This window comes from Myotis yumanensis, unplaced genomic scaffold, assembly GCF_028538775.1.
Source record: "Myotis yumanensis isolate MYYU_CA2020_CCGP unplaced genomic scaffold, mMyoYum1.0.hap1 SCAF_1, whole genome shotgun sequence".
Taxonomy (NCBI): domain Eukaryota; kingdom Metazoa; phylum Chordata; class Mammalia; order Chiroptera; family Vespertilionidae; genus Myotis; species Myotis yumanensis.
The window spans coordinates 237,942,857-237,959,419 of record NW_027223752.1 but is presented as its reverse complement, the minus strand read 5'-3'; the positions used below and the strand labels follow the sequence as shown (position 1 = coordinate 237,959,419).

Sequence of the window (16,563 nt, the reverse complement as noted above, 5' to 3'; positions counted from 1 at the left end):
GCTACGTCACCTCCCTTCCAAGCCCCCAACGACTCCGCCTCCTCCTGAGCGTGAGCACCTGGGTCTGGTGAGCTGGGTGCTTTACTGCAATAACATCCGAGCCAACGTGACAATGACAAACCCCCCAGCAAGCCACTCCTCCCGGAGGGACAGGGACCCTGCAGCACACTGTGCCAAGAGCTCACGAGGGTCAGCACGCAGAGGTCGCTTCCCGCGGTCGCTCAGGCCCAGGGGAGCACCCTGTCTTCCTTGCGGCCGCCCCACGGTGTCCCCACAGGTGACGAGAGGTCCCCGCAGGCTCTCTGTCTCCCACGGCCCCTCCCCCACCACTGACACCGCCCAGTCAGCCCTTTTCAGTTTTCAACCTGCCTCCCAAGCATCTCCAGGGACCAGGTGGCCCCACGGGACAAGGGGATGCTGAGTCTGAGTGCCACGGCCAGCAGACGTGCCATGGGGGGAGCAGGTGGGGACCCCTGTAGTGCCCCGGCCTCTGAACTATGGGCGCCACACCAGTCACCCGGACCCTCAGCGGAGTCGCGATGGCAAGAAGTGCTCATCTAGGCTCTCGTGAGTAGAGCATGTATGCGTGTGTGTGCGTGCTTATGCATGTGTGCGCGCGTGTGTACATGTGTGTGCATGTCTGTGCGCGTGTGTGCACCCTGTCCCTCAGCGGAGTCGCGATGGCAAGGTGAAGTGCTCATCTAGGCTCTGTGAGTAGAGCGTGTGTGTGTGCGTGAGTATGCATATGTGCATGTGTGTGCACGTGTGTATGCGTGTGTGCATGTCTGTGTGCATGTCTGTGTGCGTGTGTGCACCCTGTCCCTCAGCAGAGTCGCGATGGCAAGGTGGAGTGCTCATCTAGGCTCTGTGAGTACAGCGTGTATGAGCCCCGGGGTCAGGTGCTGCGGGAGCTCAGGACTGACTTGCTCTCCTGGATGCGAGGGCAGCACTGACGTACTCGGGTCTGAGGCCCCTCGAAGGCAGCGCCCCAGCCTAGAGGGGGGCCTCGCTCCCGCCCCCCTCCCCCCTCCCTGACAGAGGCCTTGCCGCTGGCCCGCACCAAGGCCGAGGGAGAAGCAGACACGCTTCCCCGGAAAGTGCAGGCAGCCACACTGCCCAGCACAGTGACCGACAGCATGGCCACTGGCCACGGGCAGAGGCGGTGCGGCCGGGCTGCTGCTTCCGGCAGTGCGACCAGGACCAACATCCCAGGGCGGGTCTCAGGCGCCCTCGGCAGCGTGAGGACGGATGTCGGGGCTGCTGTGTGCTCGCCAGGCCTGAGACACTGGGCCTGCGGCCGGTGCCGGTGGACGGTCAGTGCTCACAGCGTGGCAGTCGCTGGCAGCCATGATGCCTGCACTTTCGGGGCGCTGAGACACGAAGGGGGAGGGGTGCGCGGGGCCTGTGGGGGCCCAGAGCGCAGTAGGTCCGCACGCCGCCCTCCCCGAGGCCCCACGAGGCCGCTCTGAGGAGCTCACTTGTTTGCAGCTCAGAAAAGCCGAAGCCGAGCGTCAGACAGACACGGGCCTCGGCAGTTCCGCGGCCAGCTCACGCATGAACGCCCGGACGTGCTGTCAAAACAGCATCTTCGCCGCTGACAACAGGGCCCGTCGCTGCCGCCGCCACCTCCCAGGGGACCCGGGGCCCGGGCCCAGCGTGTGGAGTGGTTATCGCTCACGCACAACCACGGGAGCATCGGAGGAACTTGGGGGAGGAGTACTGTGATCCCAACGCTTGGCTGGGCGCCAGGTTGCTCCCAGGCCCTGCGGGCGGCTTCCCTCTCTGGCTGAGGGGTCTCTGGTGAGCAGGGACGGCGCAGGGCCGGGACTGCCTCCCCCCCTTCCCTAAGGCAAAGCCAGCAGCTCTGTCAGCCCCCACCCCCAGGCCGCCTCCACTCAGAGGCCCCACCGCCTCGCCCCCTCCCAGCCTGTGAGCCCTCGGCCAGCAGCTGCCTCAGTGACCAGGCTGATGATTGAGGCAGGGCTACGGTTTCCAAGGAAGGAACCGGCCCTCCCCTCCGTGGGCGGCCACGGGAGAGAGGGCATCGCTTCCGCCCCAGCGAAACCCGCACCCGGGAGCCAGGGTTCCCAATGGAGGACAAAGGCTTCCTTCGCAGGCGGGCTCAGCAGACCAGCTCCTCGCCACGCCTCGCATGAGCGCGTGTGGCAAGAGAGGGCAGGGAGCTGCTCCTGTGTGTGTGTGCGTGTGTGTGTGAGAGTGTGTATGTGTGTGTGAGTGTGAATGTGTGTGCTCACGCACGTGTGCAAGGCAGAGCAATCAGGTTGAAAGCAGGGAGCGTCTCCAGAGGCAGCTGCGCAGAAAGGCGGCGGCGGGGAGCCTCTGAGCGGCTCCTCCTGCCTCGCTGCCCGGCCTCGGCAGGTGCTTGGCGGGTGCTTGTCCTGCGTGGGCCTCCCTCCCTCACCCAACACAGGATGCCTGGGCCCCAGGCTGGCCTGGCTGGTGCATGAGACTAGAACACGGCTCCCACGAGAGCACAGCCCAGGAGCCATCCCCCCCTCAACTACAGGCCAAGTGCACGCGTGGCCGGAGGGCCAGCCCCAGAGCCCTCCCCGCGCCTGCATCGCCCAGCAGAGCCTAGGGACCCTCTGGAGGTCCCAGGGGTGGGGACGGGCAGGACTGGGACAGAGCGGGAGCAGGGAGCCCTGAGCTGGGGCGGGGAGGGGGCCCGCGGGACCAAGGGATGCGCGCTCACCAGAACACGTGGTCTTTGGTCACCTGCTCGTGCAGCAGCAGCCACTTCCTCCCCAGGTCGCAGGACGCGTAGAGCTTGGGGCGGAGAGAAGAGAGACAGGCGCGTGGTCAGGCAGAGCCTCTCCCCAGAGCCCATCCCGGCTCCTGGGGAACCCGCCTCCGCGGAGGACCTGGGGGCCGGCCCTGCACTCCCAGCGGCTGGGGCAGCCCACAGAGGCCAGAGGCGGGTGTGGGCTCCCTGAAGGGCCCTCGGACCACAGGCAGCTGGGGAGCCAGGAGGGAGGCGGAGCAGGGGAACCCGGGGCCACCGCCCAGTCCTATTTCCCGCTTCTCTGCAAAGCTGGCTGCTCCTGGGCCCCCAGCTGGCCCGCTCACCTGTCACCACGCCGAGCCCCGCCCACCTGTCACACGCTCAGCCCCGCTCACCTGTCACACACTCAGCCCCGCCCACCTGTCACACACAGCCCCGCCCACCTGTCACACACTCAGCCCCGCCCACCTGTCACACACAGCCCCGCCCACCTGTCACACACTCAGCCCCGCCCACCTGTCACACACTGAGCCCCGCTCACCTGTCACACACTCGACCCCGCTCACCTGTCACACACTCAGCCCCGCCCACCTGTCACACACCCGGCCCCGCCCACCTGTCACACACTCAGCCCCGCCCACCTGTCACACACCCGGCCCCGCCCACCTGTCACACACTGAGCCCCGCTCACCTGTCACACACTGAGCCCCGCTCACCTGTCACACACAGCCCCACTCACCTGTCAGGATGCCTAGCCCCGCTCACCTGTCACACACTCAGCCCTGCCCACCTGTCACACACTCAGCCCCGCCCACCTGTCACACACCCGGCCCCGCCCACCTGTCACACACTGAGCCCCACTCACCTGTCACACACTGAGCCCCGCTCACCTGTCACACACAGCCCCGCTCACCTGTCAGGATGCCTAGCCCCGCTCACCTGTCACACACTCAGCCCTGCCCACCTGTCACACACTCAGCCCCGCCCACCTGTCACACGCTCATCCCCACTCACCTGTCAGCACGCTCAGCCCCGCTCACCTGTCACACACTCAGCCCCGCTCACCTGTCAGGATGCCTAGCCCCGCCCACCTGTCACACACTCAGCCCTGCTCACCTGTCACACACAGCCCCGCCCACCTGTCACACACTCAGCCCCGCCCACCTGTCACACACTCAGCCCCGCTCACCTGTCACACACTGAGCCCCGCTCACCTGTCACACACTTGACCCCCCGCTCACCTGTCACACACTCAGCCCCGCCCACCTGTCACACACCCGGCCCCGCCCACCTGTCACACACTCAGCCCCGCCCACCTGTCACACACCCGGCCCCGCCCACCTGTCACACACTGAGCCCCGCTCACCTGTCACACACTGAGCCCCGCTCACCTGTCACACACAGCCCCGCTCACCTGTCAGGATGCCTAGCCCCGCTCACCTGTCACACACTCAGCCCTGCCCACCTGTCACACACTCAGCCCGGCCCTCACTGCTGGGGGCCCTGAATGAATGAGCACCCACCCTGGTCAGGGCCGGGGCCGGGGCTGCAACCCTTTCCTGTAAAGCCCTGCGGTCTCTGTGGCGACTGCCCATCCCTGCCCCTGGAGCAGGAAAGCAGCCGGGGACAGCACGCAACTGGCAGGCCTGTGCCAATAAAACTTTATTCACAAACAGGTGGCAGGCCACTGTCTCCTGACACTTGTCCAGGGTCTGTGATCGGAAATGATCACCTATGATACTGAGAAAGGGTTTTTAAATATATATATATTTTTATTGATTCAGAGGGGAAGGGAGAGGGAGAGAGAGATAGAAACTCAATGATGAGAGAGAATCATTGATTGGCTGCCTCCCGAATGCCCCCTACTGGAGACTGAGCCACAAACCCAGGCATGTGCCCTGGACCGAAATCAAACCCGGGACCTTTCAGTCCGCAGGCCGACGCTCTAGCCACTGAGCCACACCGGCCAGGGCTGAGGAAGGGCTGTTTGGGGAGCTCCCGTGCCCTGGAACAGAAGCCTCAGGAGGGCCAGGGACTCAGCGCCTTGTTGGCAGGCGCGTAGGTAGCAGGTGCTCAGTAAACACGGGCGGTGGGACTGGGTTTGCATAGCGGCTGTGGCCTCTCATGGAGCCTGGACAGAGCTCAGGGCTTGTTAAACGCCACTTCATTCCGCACACACGCATGCACACACGCACATGCACACACCACAGAACTTAAGCTCAGAGAGGGTAAGTAAGTCGCTCAAGGATGCACAGCGTCCGCTCACGGTAGCAATTCCCATCTTGCAGACCTGAGCATAATGGACGGCTACCCTCGCTGAGCCACCTGCACTGACGGCTCCCGCCCTGGAACCTGGCGAAGCCTCTCCCGTTTGCTCTCACGGGAGGTGGTTTTAGAACGCACCGCCAATTGCGCGGAAATACGATGTTCCTGCTTAGCAAAGGCAAACACCCCAGGACATAAGCAGGAACACGTGCACCAGGGACGTACAGTTACGCGGCTAACACCTGCAAGAATAGCCCTGGCAGTGCCACTCAATTGGTTGGGCATCGTCTCAGGCACCGAACGGTGACTGGTTCCATCCCCGCTCAGGGCACATGCCCGGGTTTCAGGCTTGATCCCCAGTAGAGGGCCTGCAGGAGGCAGCCGGTCTTTCGGTCTCTCTCTCTCTCTCTCTCTCTCTCTCTCTCTCTCTCTCTCTCTCTCTCCCTTCCTTCCTCTTGCTCTCTAAATCAATAAAAAAAATACATGCATATGTACACATATACAGACAGACACATAGACACGCACACACACACACACACACACACACACTCGGCCGCAGCCCCACGCCGCCCGTCCCGCCCACTCACCTGGCCCTCCTTGGTGTAGGCCAGGACCTTGTCCTCGTCCTTGGGGTGGAAGATCAGCTTGTCCACGGTGAAGGGCACGAGCTGCTTCTGGAAGGTGGTGGCCTCGTCCGTGCTCAGGAACAGGTTCTGCTCCCCGCTGCTGAGCGAGGAGCTGAGGAAGAGGATCTGAAACACAGGCCAGCGGGTGGGGCAGTGCTGAGGGGTCAGCACTGAGGGGTGAGCACTGAGGGGCCAGCACTGAGGGGCCAGCACTGAGGGGTGAGCACTGAGGGGCCAGCACTGAGGGGTCAGTACTGAGGGGGCAGCACTGAGGGGGCAGCACTGAGGGGTAAGCACTGAGGGGTCAGCGCGGAGGGGTCAGCACTGAGGGGTCAGCGCGGAGGGGTCAGCACTAAGGGGTGAGCACTGAGGGGCCAGCACGTGGGGGCCACACTCGGACACCAGGGCTCCGCTGCCTCGGCCACACAGCCACGTCCCATTCTGTGCCTCAGCTTCCTGGTCTGCAGAGTGGGGTGCCCCTGCGGTGAGAGTCTAACAGGCTGCGGCCAGGCTGTCCTCCTCAGAACTCCACGAGGCGACTCCAATGACACAGTGGCGTCTCGCTTGGCATGTAGGGAAACTGAGGCGCAGAGATGGGAGGCAAACCACTGAGGCCACAGGCCACGCAGGAGGGAGCCAAGGTGCAGGTGTGAGCGTGACTCCCGAGCCCAGGGTTTCGGGGGCGCTGCAGGGAGGGGTGGGCACAGCTTTCTGTGCTCCGCCTCACTGTCCCTGTGGGGGACACCTCGGCACAGCCCATACCTGAGGAGTGGGGGTGGGCTCCCTCCGGGGGGTGGAGTAGCTACAGTCATTATTGGAAATTCTTCCACACAGGGGGATGGGGGGAGGGTGGGGGGGGGGTGGGGGGAGGGTGGGGGGTGGGGGGGATATTGGGAGATTCCTCTCATCTCCCCGTTTATTTACTTGTTCAACATTCATTTGCATCGCTGTGAACTCATGAATATGCATTTTAGACTCTGAGTTGTAAGTGGGTGTCATATTGTTACCGAGTTGCCCAAATTGCCCGGCTCTGGCTGCTGCGAGCTCTTCCAGGCTCCGCGGCTTCCTTGACATAACCATCGTCCTTCTGCTTCTCAGTGCCCCGCACCGCACCCGGCTTCCCCGGGCAATCGGGGAACCGCTACCGGTCACCAAGACCCCTACACAGCTCGCTGGACACGGTTCACGCAACATCCGGGCCGGGCTCCGGGCCGGGCTCCGGGCCGGGCTCTGCGCTCCCCGCAGGGCGGAGACTTGCATGCTGCCGGGCCTCTGGCCAGGGAAGCCCGGTTTCCCTCATGAAAGTGCTTTTCGTGGCCCTGGAGGGGCAGCTCAGCTGGTAGAGCATCATCCTGACACACCAAGGTTGCAGGTTCGATCCCCGGTCAGGGCACGTACAAGAATCAACCAGCGAATGCATGAATCAGTAGGACAAAAGCTGATGCTTCTCTCTCTCAAAATCAACAAATAATTTAAAATAAGAAAGGCGCTTTTCTTACAATGCAGTTTTCAAAGTGTTATGATGAAATTATTATTTACTTCCTGACCTCCCCCCTCAGACTGCCCTGAGCACAGGGGTGGGGCTCCGGTCCTTCTTAGAACCACTGGCATCTGGGCCAGGCCTGGTGGAGACACAGATGCACGAATGAATGAATGAATGAATGAATGAGTGAATGAGTAGCTCCACCTCAGCTGCGACTCCGAAGGGCATTGTTTACTTTTCTCCACTCCCAGGGGCACGTAAGTGACCTCGCTACAGAAATCATTGAACAATCCCACGCGTCCATGCCTCTTCACTGCTCAAGTATCACATATCACACAAAGCCACGGAGCAAGCAAAGGGCTTGGGTACACACGGGCTTCAGGGGAGGGAAAAACAGCACCCAGCCGAAACTGGTTTGGCTCAGTGGATAGAGCGTCGGCCTGCGGACGGAAGGGTCCCAGGTTCGATTCCGGTCAAGGGCATGTACCTTGGTTGCGGGCACATCCCCAGTAGGAGATGTGCGGGAAGCAGTTGATCGATGTTTCTCTCTCATTGATGTTTCTAACTCTCTATCTCTCCCCCTTTATCTCTGTAAAAAATCAATAAAATATATATTTTAAAAAAAACCAGCACCCAGTGCAGGGCAGGGCTGAGGGCAAGAAGGAGGGCTTCCTGCAGGAGGTGACACCAGATGGATGGTCGACCCATGGGAGGGTGTTTCAGGACCAAGGCACATGGGCAGGGTCCCTGCCCTGCCTGTCGCTCAGCTTCACCGCTCCCACCCCACACGCGTGGGCGTCAGCCACCTCGGCCACCTGGTGTGTTTCTCCAGTTCGCTGAGGCCATTCACACCTGTTCACACCCGGAACACACGGCGGGACCGAGACACCTCCCCGCTCACCGCTGCTAATTCAGAAACAGGTTTTCAAATGTCAAAACGACACAAAAATCCATGTGTGATAAAATTAAAATACTTTCTTTCAAATTTTCTGAGCCCCAAACTCTGGGCAACTTCAACAAAGCTGACTGTTTCTCATTTCTTTCGGGGACCCCTGCTTTGCAGGTACCCCTCCCCCCAACATGAGTGCAGTTTGTTTTTATGATAGAGACACCCTTCCCCTTGTTATCTGGTTGTCAAGTACCTCCTCATGCACCAAGGCGCATTTCAAAGGTCACCTCCTCCGGGAAGCCCTCCGTGATACGTTATTCTGATCACTCCCCTGCTCTTTCCCAGCATCTGTTCATTCCTTTGGTCCAGCCCAACGTTCCCTAGTGTTCTCTTTGAGAGTCTGCCTTTCCCTCTGGGCTGGGAGGCTGTGCAGCCTGGCGAGGCCCATGTGTTTGTCACGGCCACATCTCCTGCCCAGCAGGTGGCCGAGCCCAATAAACAGGCACTGGTGCTCTTCCAGAACAAGGGCCCTGGGCCCGGGGTGCCTCCCCATCACAGCACAGTTAGGGCCAGAGCCCCGCGGAGCGTGGCGCTGAGGTGGGAGGGCGCTGATCTGGATCGGGCTACTGTGGCCTCAGGGGGATGAGTGAGCCAGGAAGATGGGGGACGACCAAAGTGCTGACGAGGAAAGGAATCGTGGAGCAAAAAACAACTCCATTAGCATCGCCCCCAGCAGCGGCGGCTGGCAGACTATTCTTCCAAACTGGGATCCAGACTATTTTAATCGGAGTATTTTCACCGCGTGCTATTCCGGGGACATACGGCACCTGCGCTAGGTGCTGGCCCAGGGGGCCGGGGGCTTGAAATCAGAGGCAACACGTGAGCAGGAAACAGTCAACAGCTTCATCTGGAGCCTGAGTCCCAATGGCGACGTCACCCGTGGGCCCAGTACCAAGTGCACACGCGGGTCCCAATGGCGACGTCACCCGTGGGCCCAGTACCAAGTGCACACGCGGGTCCCGGTGCGGTGACGTCACCCGTGGGCCCAGTACCAAGTGCACACGCGGGTCCCAATGGCGACGTCACCCGTGGGCCCAGTACCAAGTGCACACGCGGGTCCCAATGGCGACGTCACCCGTGGGCCCAGTACCAAGTGCACACGCGGGTCCCAATGGCGACGTCACCCGTGGGCCCAGTACCAAGTGCACACGCGGGTCCCGGTGGTGACATCCCCGTGGGCCCAGTACCAAGTGCACACGCGGGTCCCGGTGGTGACATCCCCGTGGGCCCAGTACCAAGTGCACACGCGGGGCCCAGGTGGTGACATCACCCGTGGGCCCAGTACCAAGTGCACACGCGGGGCCCTGGTGGTGACATCCCCGTGGGCCCAGTACCAAGTGCACACGCGGGGCCCTGGTGATGACATCCCCGTGGGCCCAGTACCAAGTGCACACGCGGGTCCCGGTGCGGTGACCTCACCCGTGGGCCCAGTACCAAGTGCACACGCGGGGCCCCGGTGGTGACCTCACCCGTGGGCCCAGTACCAAGTGCACACGCGGGTCCCGGTGGTGACATCCCCGTGGGCCCAGTACCAAGTGCACACGCGGGTCCCGGTGGTGACATCCCCGTGGGCCCAGTACCAAGTGCACACGCGGGTCCCGGTGCGGTGACATCACCCGTGGGCCCAGTACCAAGTGCACACGCGGGTCCCGGTGGTGACATCCCCGTGGGCCCAGTACCAAGTGCACACGCGGGTCCCGGTGGTGACATCCCCGTGGGCCCAGTACCAAGTGCACACGCGGGTCCTGGTGGTGACATCCCCGTGGGCCCAGTACCAAGTGCACACGCGGGTCCCGGTGCGGTGACCTCACCCGTGGGCCCAGTACCAAGTGCACACGCGGGTCCCGGTGGTGACATCCCCGTGGGCCCAGTACCAAGTGCACACGCGGGGCCCTGGTGGTGACATCCCCGTGGGCCCAGTACCAAGTGCACACGCGGGTCCCGGTGCGGTGACCTCACCCGTGGGCCCAGTACCAAGTGCACACGCGGGGCCCTGGTGGTGACATCCCCGTGGGCCCAGTACCAAGTGCACACGTGGGTCCCGGTGGTGACATCCCCGTGGGCCCAGTACCAAGTGCACATGCGGGGCCCTGGTGGTGACATCCCCGTGGGCCCAGTACCAAGTGCACACGCGGGTCCCGGTGCGGTGACCTCACCCGTGGGCCCAGTACCAAGTGCACACGCGGGTCCCGGTGGTGACCTCACCCGTGGGCCCAGTACCAAGTGCACACGCGGGTCCCGGTGGTGACATCCCCGTGGGCCCAGTACCAAGTGCACACGCGGGGCCCTGGTGGTGACATCCCCGTGGGCCCAGTACCAAGTGCACACGCGGGTCCCGGTGCGGTGACCTCACCCGTGGGCCCAGTACCAAGTGCACACGCGGGGCCCTGGTGATGACATCCCCGTGGGCCCAGTACCAAGTGCACACGCGGGTCCCGGTGGTGACATCCCCGTGGGCCCAGTACCAAGTGCACACGCGGGTCCCGGTGCGGTGACCTCACCCGTGGGCCCAGTACCAAGTGCACACGTGGGGCCCTGGTGATGACATCCCCGTGGGCCCAGTACCAAGTGCACACGCGGGTCCCGGTGCGGTGACCTCACCCGTGGGCCCAGTACCAAGTGCACACGCGGGTCCCGGTGCGGTGACCTCACCCGTGGGTCCAGTACCAAGTGCACACGCGGGTCCCGGTGCGGTGACATCCCCGTAGGCCCAGTACCAAGTGCACACGCGGGGCCCGGTGGTGACAAGCACTAAGCATCTCAGAGCACTAAGCCACCCCGGGATCCCTCTGCCACGGCCCCAGACACACAGCACGGAGCCCCATCATTCCACAGCTCTCAGTGGGGTCAGAGCCTGCACTTCTCAAGGGCCCTGCTGAGTGCTGAGCCCCCTGCATGGGGGTGGGGGGAGGTGGCTTCTTTAGGCTGCAGCCTCTGCGGGCTTTCAGCTCTGTGCCCACTAGCTGTGTGCCAACCAGCTGTGCAGCCCTGGCCTCTGGTGACAAAATGAACCAGCCAAGGAGCACAGCCCACACCAGGCCCCGGAGGTCACGGCTCCCCGCTGCCTGAGGAGGGCGCTGCCATCGCTGCTTATTTGCCAGTGGAGACAGGCGGCCAGGGGGCCGCGTCCTGTGTCGGGAGGGAGAGTCTGATTGGGGTCTGGGGCTCCGGCGCCAGCACCCACGCTCAGCCACTCGGGTGATGATCTGCAGGATGGAGCTGATACTGAGCACAGCCCCAGGCCTCCAGGGAGGTCACTCTGCCTGAGCAAAGTGTAGTCACAGCATTCGCACAAGTGGGTCGGGCAGGCGCTGGAGGCACACGGAGCTGGGCTCCTGTCCTCACCGGGCCCCTGAGGAGCTGTGCAGCCTTGGGCAAGTTCATGCATGTCTCTGAGCCTCAGGCTGCTCGTGAAGATAGGAATTCCCACGGCTGAGCTCATTAGAAGAGATAAATGAAACAATGTATATAATGGACTGAGCACAGTCCCCGAGAATTCCCTGTCCGTGACAGCCAGGTGTGTTACTGTAGCATGAGTGAGGTGTCTCCCTAATTGTGCACCCTAAAGCCTCACTCGCCTCGCCCTCAGCCTGGCCTGGGGCTGGGGGCTTCCCAGAGGAGGTGTCGCCCGAGCCAGGCCTCAAAAGACGAGAAGAAGAGCCAGTAATGGCAGAGTTCAGTGTGACCAGAACATTCTACAGGGGGACCCTCCTTCTTTCCCAGAAAGTCATGTGTTTGGGGTTTTCTACTGTCGATCCTACTACTGACATATTTATTGGATGTGCTCCGCTGACTCCAACGCAGGTCCAGCCACTTGGCCAGTCTGTGGCTGATCCTCCCTCCATCAGGAGGCGATGCATCTTGGTAGGCAACGGTAGGCATGGGCAGTGCTGGCCTGTCATGGGCGCTGGGCACCTAGGAGGGTCCGAAGCGTAGGGCAGGGCTCCAGCACCCGGCCCACCCTCACCGGGAGGAACCTCGGGACGTTCTCTGCCCTCTGCCGCCACCACAGTGCTCGCTGGCTCCACGGTCGCTCTGTGACCCGCTGCCACGTGTCCCCTGCAGGAACCACGGTGGCTGCACCCCACCCCGCTCGGCTGTCACGCTCCCTCTCCCAGGCCGCGGCTCCCACCATCTCCGGCACCAGGCAGTGGCCCGTCCCAGCGGCCTCGCAGCCCAGCTCGCGAGTAATAAACAGAAAAGAGGCGCCCAGAACCCCCTCTTGCCGCCGCCAAACGCTGGCTGCTCAGCGCAGCCTCGGTTCCCATTCAGACCGCTCCGTCGGGGAGGGGCGTGTTTCGTCTGCCCTTTCCCGAGTCCAGCCCCCAAGGGCCCCCGCCCCCAGGACTGGCGTCACTGAGTAATGTGTCTATTTAAACCCAACCGCATCTATTCCTGGCCACACAGACGTGCCCAGCTGCGGGCACAGACGCTCGGCTTTGACGCGCGGAGAGGCAGACAGAGGAGACAGACAAACACAGCGGCGCCCACCCCCGGGCCTGAAATTAGAATCAGCGCAGAGCTGCCGCGCCTGCGTGAGTCACGATGAGCAAACGGAGCTCCCACCACCCCCGCTCCGCACCCTGCGGGGTCGGCAGCACCGCAAGGCGGCGCCCAGGCTTCAGGAGGAACCCGCTCCGTGTCACGGTTCTGGGTTGAGTAACCGCGGGCACAGGAGGGCACAGGACGGGGTCTGACCGAGAGGCGCTGGCGGTCTGTGTCCAGTGACCTTGGCGAGTCCGTCCTCACCTGGGGGCCCCTGTCCTGAGCCGAGCCCACGCACAGCACGAGGACCTGGGTGCTCCCTTAACCGGAAGTCTTTCTTGGCGAAGTCACAGATCATCTGCATTTATGTCATGCCAGCCGCCGTGTCACGTCCCTGCCTGACACCTGCCGTGCCCCTGAGGCTGGCACTCATGACCCCTCCATGACCTCATCCTGCTGACCCCCAAGTGCCAGCCGTCCTGGCTGCCTCCAGGTCCCGAGGCCTGTGCGCCCTGCACCCTCATGGAGCGGCTCTCGCAACCGGATGCCCCACCTCCTGCTCTGACTGCAGCGCAGGACGGGCCTGCAGGGGGCAGACCAGGGCGGGTGGGGCAGCAGGAGACGGGGACTGTCCACCACCCACCCACCGAGACCCGCCCTGGGCGTGCCGCACCTGTGCCCGTGCCCATTTAGTCACCGGCTGCAGCCGTCCCTGTGCCGCCAGCCCCTGAACCCACGTCCTCGGCGCGGGTGCCGGTGGCTCGTGTCTCCGAGTCTCGTCTCTGAAAGACGTGCGCTCCCTCTGAGAGGCCAGGCCGGTGAGGAGGCAATAACATCCGCTGGGCACCTACTGCGTGCGTGGCCTGCACCTGGCACCAGCACTCGCGTTCTCGTTGTATTTTCACAACAGTGCTGAGGGGGGAGGTTTTTGTCTCCATTACAGACAAAACCCAGAAGCCCAGCGAGTGGCAGGACCTGCTCCTGCCCCCGTGGTCCACATGCCGGGGCGTCGCCTGCAACCCAGTCCCCCACCCGCCGGTGCAGGAGCCTCGCCTGCCTCCTCCGCGCGCACCTGGAACAGCCACGCAGCCAGCACAGCCACGACACCGCTGGTCAGGGAAGGGCTGGTTCCGCTTCAGTCACTGGCCTGCCCGTCACAGACATGCAGGACCGTCCCCAAGAACATCTGTGAACGTGGCCAGAGGCCCACCTTCCCCTCCCTCCGGCCGGAGGCTGTGTGGGATCTGCGTGTGGTCGATGTAACTGGAGGAGGTGAACAGATGTCAGCGCAGAAAGTAACGCGGCACCATTATCTTCCACTCGGACTTGGTAGTCATCTCGTCCGTAGCGTTAGTGAAACCAGAGGCCCGCCAGCCCCTCCCCCAAGTCCTGAGGACCCCGCGCTCCGAGGGGCTTCCGCCAGGACCTGAGTGAGCCGCTGGCCTGGGCTGTGCCTGCAGACAAAGCTCAGGGCGCCCTGCTGGGCGGAGGGGGCGGCACTTCCTCTGGGTGCGTGGTTTGGAGACGGCCTCTCACCAGGACGGGGGGCTCAGTGCCCATTAGGTGGGGACAGTGAGCCCATTCACCTGCCGTGGCCTGAACAGCAGGAGCAGGACCGCCTCACAGCGCCTTCGCGTGGCGCGGTGTCCACGCGACTCAGGCGCCTCCCGGAGAAAGGTGGCAGCTTTGGGAATAACTGGCATCTTCAGCTCCTCAAGTGTTTGCGATTAGAAATCAAGACACCGTTGCCGCTGCCGGTCAAGGCGGTTAAAACGCTGCATTCGCCTCAATGAGCGGCCGCTGTCATGGCTTCAGGCGAGCGTCCGAGTGCCGAGGGGGCGGTGGCGGCGGTGGCAGCTGCACCAAAAGGCAAGGCCGTGGCCACCGGTGCAGGGACCGTGGATGTTCTGTGGTCACAGCATCGAGAAAGGGCAGAGCTGAACGAGCGGCCTGTCACTGCGAATTCCTCCAATTTGGTACCGAACCCCATCCCCACCGGCAGCCCGAGCCCCGCCTCGCCACCGCCAGCGCCAGTCCCGGTTGCAGACAAAACGCGGTGTCGCGGCGCAGACACCAGCACTGGGGGGAAGCATCGTCCCGCGTTTACTGAGCACTTACTACGCGCCTGGCACCGTGCCCCGTGCTGTGTGCACATCCCACAGCCCCCCACGAGGCAGCCACTCTCCCTGTCCCTGCCTGATGGTCCCAGAGAGGGCGGAACCACCGTCCAGCAGGGGTGGGGGCGGGGGAGCTGGCACGGGATCTGGGGGGCAGCCCCCTCTCACTCCCACACCGTGAAAGCCCGGGGTGTACCCTGCTTGTCACTCTTCATTCATGTGTTCACGGAGATGATGTCACCATGGAGATGATGTCACCATGGAGATAATGATGTCACCATGGTTCATGAGATGATGTCACCGGGTGCTGGGACAGAGCGAAGGCACCGACTGTCCACTGGCCACCACACAGTCTCGTGGTGAGACAGATGACAGCCACGGAAACACTGACTGGTGGTTATTGACTCAGGAGGTCCAGCCGCTGACCATGCGGATGTCTGGGAGGCACTGGCCGGGCCACAGAGGGAGCGAGGCAGCCAGGAGACCTGTCCGTGGGCAGGGGGTGAGGAGGCCGTGGAGATGGGGAGAGAGGACCGCGGGGGACAGGTGCAAAGTCCGCCCGGCCCGGCTCCTGCCTGGGGCGCAGGGAGGAGAGCGGCCCTGGTGGCATTACTGTCTGTCAGGGAAAGAGCCTGAGGAGGAGGGACAGAGGGGACAGAGGGGACAGTGCAGGGGCGCCACTGGCCAGAGGGAGTGGCCGCGCAGAGTCCCAGGGAACCCAAACATGGCGAGGACTGAGCAAGAACCAGTGACCGATTGTAAAATTGGTGTCCCTGGGGAGGGACCGCATGAGAGACGGTGCCACCGCCTAACCCTTCTTCCTGGCTGGTTACCCAGGTGCCACCAGCCAGCAGCGAGCCTGTGGCGTCTTCTCTTAGTGCCAGGCTGTGGCCGGGCTGGCCGGGCCGAATCCCTGGCAGATGCCTCGTCAGCGCCGGGTGAACCAGCAAGTACGCGGCAGTAATGGAAGAATGAACAGTCTGCTGTGTCAATTCCTCCTCATCCTCCGACCGCAAATGAGTGATGATTTAATTACATTCTCGGGGAACAGCTCCGAGATTTCCCGGGGGCTCCGCAACCACATGAAGACCGATGTGACGGCGGCTCTGCGTCCCGTGAGAGCCGTAAGGACAACGCTCCCTACGGAGACACAGGGACACCGACCACGTGGAGGCTCCCGGGACAGCCTCCCCCCCCTCCCTCCACAGGCACAGAGGAAGAGAAGGGGGGTGGGGTGACACCAGGAATCGGAGGCCGGCCGAGTGGCTGCGCTGCCAGCACACTGATGCTGGGTCAGTGCGACGGGGCCCCTTTGCTTGGATACCCCCAGTGATGGGGTCCCCTCCTCGCTGACCACACGGATTTTTGTCTTTATAACCAGCTCCGTCCTCCGAGGCCCAGCAGCAGTGGCTGTGGAACCCGGGAGGTCTGTGCTGAATTCTGGCCGCGCTCTGGAGCTCTGTGGCCTCGAGTCAGCCCTGTGGCCCTGGGCCTCCGTCCCACCCTCACCCTCCTGGCTCCCCTCCTGCTCTCGTTCTTCTCCCCACGCCTGGGGTGAAGTTGGGGGTGGGCAGTGACAGGAGCAGGCCGCTGGGCCGGGCAGGAGCCCAGTGTGGCTTTCTCAGCAGTCCCTCTCCCTCGAGAGCCAGCCCAGGCCAGGGCCACACTCGGGGCAGAATGTGGGGATCTCTGGGCCCCACTCAGCTCAGGATGTCATCACATCCCACCGACCTTGATTATCCTGACCAATAACTCACAGAACGGCTGTGACTGTGCAATGTGACAGTTTACAGAGCTCAGCAAGCAGGGCAGTGACCGCAGCAGCAACCACAGCAACAACCACAGCAGCAACCACCGCAGCAGCAACCACCACAGCAGCAACCACCACAGCAGCA

At 63.3% G+C, this 16,563-nt stretch overlaps 1 protein-coding gene across 1 annotated transcript in view; it reads right to left on the bottom strand.

Annotated features, from left to right (window-relative positions):
* SORCS2 (sortilin related VPS10 domain containing receptor 2) overlaps positions 1 to 16,563 on the bottom strand; it is a 216,281-nt gene that overhangs the window by 31,359 nt on the left and 168,359 nt on the right. The window contains 2 exon segments of the mRNA XM_070399733.1: positions 2,714 to 2,787; positions 5,596 to 5,760. Coding sequence (XP_070255834.1) covers positions 2,714 to 2,787; positions 5,596 to 5,760 — 239 coding nt within the window.